Source organism: Hevea brasiliensis, chromosome 12 (genome assembly GCF_030052815.1).
Source record: "Hevea brasiliensis isolate MT/VB/25A 57/8 chromosome 12, ASM3005281v1, whole genome shotgun sequence".
NCBI classification, from domain to species: domain Eukaryota; kingdom Viridiplantae; phylum Streptophyta; class Magnoliopsida; order Malpighiales; family Euphorbiaceae; genus Hevea; species Hevea brasiliensis.
In genome coordinates this window covers 7778240-7782382 of record NC_079504.1, presented here as the reverse complement: position 1 = coordinate 7782382, position 4143 = coordinate 7778240, and the positions used below count along the sequence as shown (strand labels likewise).

Here is a 4143-nt window from a genome sequence, read left to right as displayed (position 1 = left end):
CAATAATGTATCCAGATACCTGATATGAGCTAATCACTTCATAGGTAATTTTCCCCTTTTCTCCTCTTGTTTATTTCCTTCTCTACTCTGTCAAATACAGGAAATTATACAATAGTTCTGATCCCGGTGTACCACGTCACCAGGTAATATGGTACGCCTAGCCAATAACAATATGATACATCATATGGATCACTAGAAAGAAAATTATTTTATTTTTATGATAAATTTTTTACTCACTTTTTTATAATTGACGTATTATTATCTATTTAGTCTGGTGCCCTGTGACCTGGTGCACCGGGACTACATAATAATTTCCTGTGAAACAAAGTAATATCTTTATCTTTGAAGCTTGGTTAGTACTCAGTTGAGTACTATCCTTGTTTCTTTCCTTCTATTTTCGTTCTTATCATCTTCGAATTTCACTCTGTTTCTTATTAGTACATGCAATGCATGTGCTTAGTCTGATTAGAATCTCTTTTGGTTCTGTTTAGGTGTTGATCCAGTTTAACATTTGGCATTATATCTTGTCTTAGCCTTGGGTTTGAGCAAGAAGTGAGTCTATGTTCTGCTTTGTGATGCAAATAAAAAGAATTGTGCCTGCCATTGTCATTAAACTTGAAATTTACTATTGCGACTTTCCTGCTTTCCTTTTTTTAGTGATCCTGCTTTCTTTTCAAGAATGTAGTTATGATTTGAAGTTGGATCTTACGCTCCTGGAAACTACTAGAATTTTAATATCAAAGCTAGTTCAATCCTCACTTTTCTAATTGATATTTTTGGGTGTATTTTAGAATCACAGGATTTTCAGGGATTTGTTATATTTTAATTTACAAAGATAAAGAGATGGTGTTCATGTATTTGCCATATGGGTTTGGGAGTGAGATTGTTTTACTTGAATCGTTTGACAAATTCTGTTTGGTTTTTCATGTATTGAAATTCTGCAGAAGTAGCAACAGAGATTTAACCATAGTAAATGCAATTAGACATGATTTGGAGGACCTTATTATTTATTTTCTGTGGCAATTTAGTCAGATAAAAAAATTCCCACAAATCTTTTATGAATCTTTTATAAAATGCCTACATGTTAATATTAAAAAAAAAAATTAACTGATAAGAAAATTAAGCTTAAAATTTAGCAATCATCCTAAAACAATAAGTAGATAAAACATAACCTAGGAAATTAATTAAACATCTAAACAAGGTAAAATATAAATGTTAGCTAACCAGCTACCAGGACTTAAAAAGAAAGGTCAGTTATCAGCCTCAACATTGATACTTATTACTATCATCATATTCTTCGTAGGGAAAGGGACTAAAGCTCTTAAGCGGAGGCAAAAGAATATTGTCCATACATTGTGCAGCAAAAAATTCCTTCGGATAATGAAGATATTCATCTATAGGATGCTCATCGCTAATATAACTCTGCATATATGAAGAAGATGATGTTGATGTTCCTGCAGTTCCCACCAGTGGATGAACAGCATTCCCACAGTAAGGTAACTCGAATTGACTAGCGTCAAAAGATTCAGTAATAACTGTCCCAATTCCATTCAAATGATAAGCAGGAGCATAAGCAGCATTTGTATTGAGATATACCATCTCATTCCCTTGGCTATAATTCCCTACCATGGTAGGCATTGGAATTTGTTCGGATTCTTCAGGCAGCAGCATTCCATTTTCTGATGTTTGGTGATCTTGGACAACTTGAACTCGTGGTCGAGTTGAAGCTCTTAAAGATCTGTCAAGCTTCTTATAAATCCTACATAAGACCCAATCATCAAGCTGCCACAAGAAACTAGGTTAATTATCATTATTCGTACAGTAAGCCAATAACATTAAAGAAAAGAGAAATAAACGTACCTTCATATCATTTCCTCCTCTTTTTCTCTTAGGAGGTTCATTTACTCTGTATTCATGCATAATCCAATCAGTTTTATCACCATTTGGAGGTTTTCCTTGGTAGAATACCAATGCCTTCCTGAACCCAACTTTACAACCTTGAAAATTAATAGGTTTATCAGCTCCAGTAGCCTTCCAATATCCATTTCCAGCAGCTCGATTGGGTCGCTCTCCATTTGGGTACTTACGATCTCTTGGTGTGAAGAAGTACCATTCGTTCTCCCCATTTGACTTGTAGTTTGCTGCAAATTAGTAATAACATCGTTTCTTTTGACAAAATAAATAACAATTTCAAAAAATCTTTTACCTCTCTTTTTTTCCTTTAAAAATTTTTTCTGAATTCAAAAGTAATTAAGTATCAAAGTAAAATTTCATCTTAAATCCGAAAGAAGTCAATTAATAAATAATATATTTATAATATATTAAGTTTCTCATTTTAACTCAAGTCCATATCTTGAGATCATCAATGAAAATATTCAAGGAAAAGAAGCCTACAAAAAAAATTTCACAGAATACCTGCAAGAGTATCAGGATTATACTTATACAACTCAACCTCCTTAATCCTGTTAGGTGGCAAAGGCTTATTCATAATCTTTTTTTTCAGGTAATGAACAACAAGCTCTTCATCGTAAGGTTTGAACCTATATCCAGCAGGGAATGAATCAAAATAAGCATCTTCGTCAAAATCTGAAGCCCCGTGATGATAAGCAGTAACAATTTCATTGCCCTGGCTAACCACAGGATCAAGAGAAGCATCAGTATTGTTGCGGCTGCTGCAGCTGCTGCCGCTATTGTTTGAAGTAGCATCTATGGCATAGCCATAAGAAGAAGAAGTATACACAGGGTTCAGATAAGTAGTGTTAGGGTTTGTTACTGCAACGTGCTCCCACTTATGTTGGTCCTCCTTCATAGTAGGGCTCTGACGAAAAGATGAAAGCTTCTTTGACAGACAAAGAACTAAAACAAGAGATTATAAAAATAAAAATAAACTATCAAGCATTATTAATTAATTTCACATAAAATGAATTTAAATAAAACAATTAAGTTAATCAGAAGTGCATAAATAAAACAAAAAAAAATTTATTTCTTCGATGCTTCAATAGTTTTATTATGATTTTATATACAATAATTATTTCAAGAGCACTTATAAATATATATATTTATATATTGCTGATTTTAAATAAGTAAAATGAAAACTACATATAATTAAAAAAAATTAAAATTAGAATATTTTAAGCACTTTAACTAAGGGAAACACTTTCTAAAATATTTATTTTTATTTAAGAATGAGAGGAATTGGTTTTCATAATCTGCAAACTTTATGCATATTCACATAGAAATTAAATTTTACCTTTTGATGAATGAAATTTGTGGAGATCTCCGGAAACACAGCTCCAAAATTCCGTCAGGCGAGGAAATTTTTTGGCTCAGTTCGGCTACTGCTGCAGCAGATAATAGCAGAATCGATTGTTTTATGATTCAAGGAGTCCTACCTATTGACTTGCTACCCAATTGTCCTTTTAAAGGACTTGCCTTCCAAAATCCTTTTCCGAAAAGGATTTAGTTATCCTCACTCTTTTCCAATAATTCAAATCCTATAAGTTTGTTTTTTAATTTTTAATATGATAAATAGGATTTATTTAATATGATAAATAGGATTTATTTATAGTTCTAGTTATCCAAAGAAATAGGATTTCTAAAGGAAATAGGATTCCTATTTATTCATAGTCAGATTTAAACATTGCTTACTTTATTTATTATTTTACTTTAATAATATAATTTAAGAATTCTAATAATAATATTAATTTAAAAAATAATTATCAAGAAAATATTTAATTAAAATTTCAATACCATTATTTAATACATATTAATATAATTTTTAAAAAATAATTCTCCCTTTTTTAATCTAATAAAAAATTAAATTAAAAAATATTATTTTTTTAATAATTACCTTTTTAGTATCAAATAAGATTTTAATAATTGAAATTCAAAAATATTTAAATAAAAAATTAATTTTATAATAATTTTTTAATATTAGTGGATATAATTTTATCTTGATAATATATCATTTAATTTAAAATTTTAGAATGAGTTGATTAGTAGATTATATTATACTATCATTTAAATTAATTGTCATATACCAATAAAATTACAAATAAAGTAGAAGAAAAAAAACACATATATCATATGGCAATTTTTATATTTAAATTATTATTATTATTATTAATATCCTTAAATTTTAAA

General features: G+C 29.6%; 1 protein-coding gene across 1 annotated transcript; it reads right to left on the bottom strand.

Moving 5' to 3' along the window:
* Nucleotides 1-1168: 1168 nt before the first annotated feature.
* On the bottom strand, nucleotides 1169-3436 carry LOC110647667 (NAC transcription factor 47-like). Its single transcript, XM_058130515.1, has 4 exons — nucleotides 3251-3436; nucleotides 2416-2856; nucleotides 1861-2141; nucleotides 1169-1782 (listed from the first exon to the last, which is right to left on the bottom strand). The coding sequence occupies exons 2-4, from the start codon at nucleotides 2807-2809 to the stop codon at nucleotides 1264-1266; spliced, it is 1194 nt and encodes a 397-aa protein (XP_057986498.1). The 5' UTR covers nucleotides 2810-2856; nucleotides 3251-3436; the 3' UTR covers nucleotides 1169-1263.
* Between the last annotated feature and the right edge of the window lie 707 nt (nucleotides 3437-4143).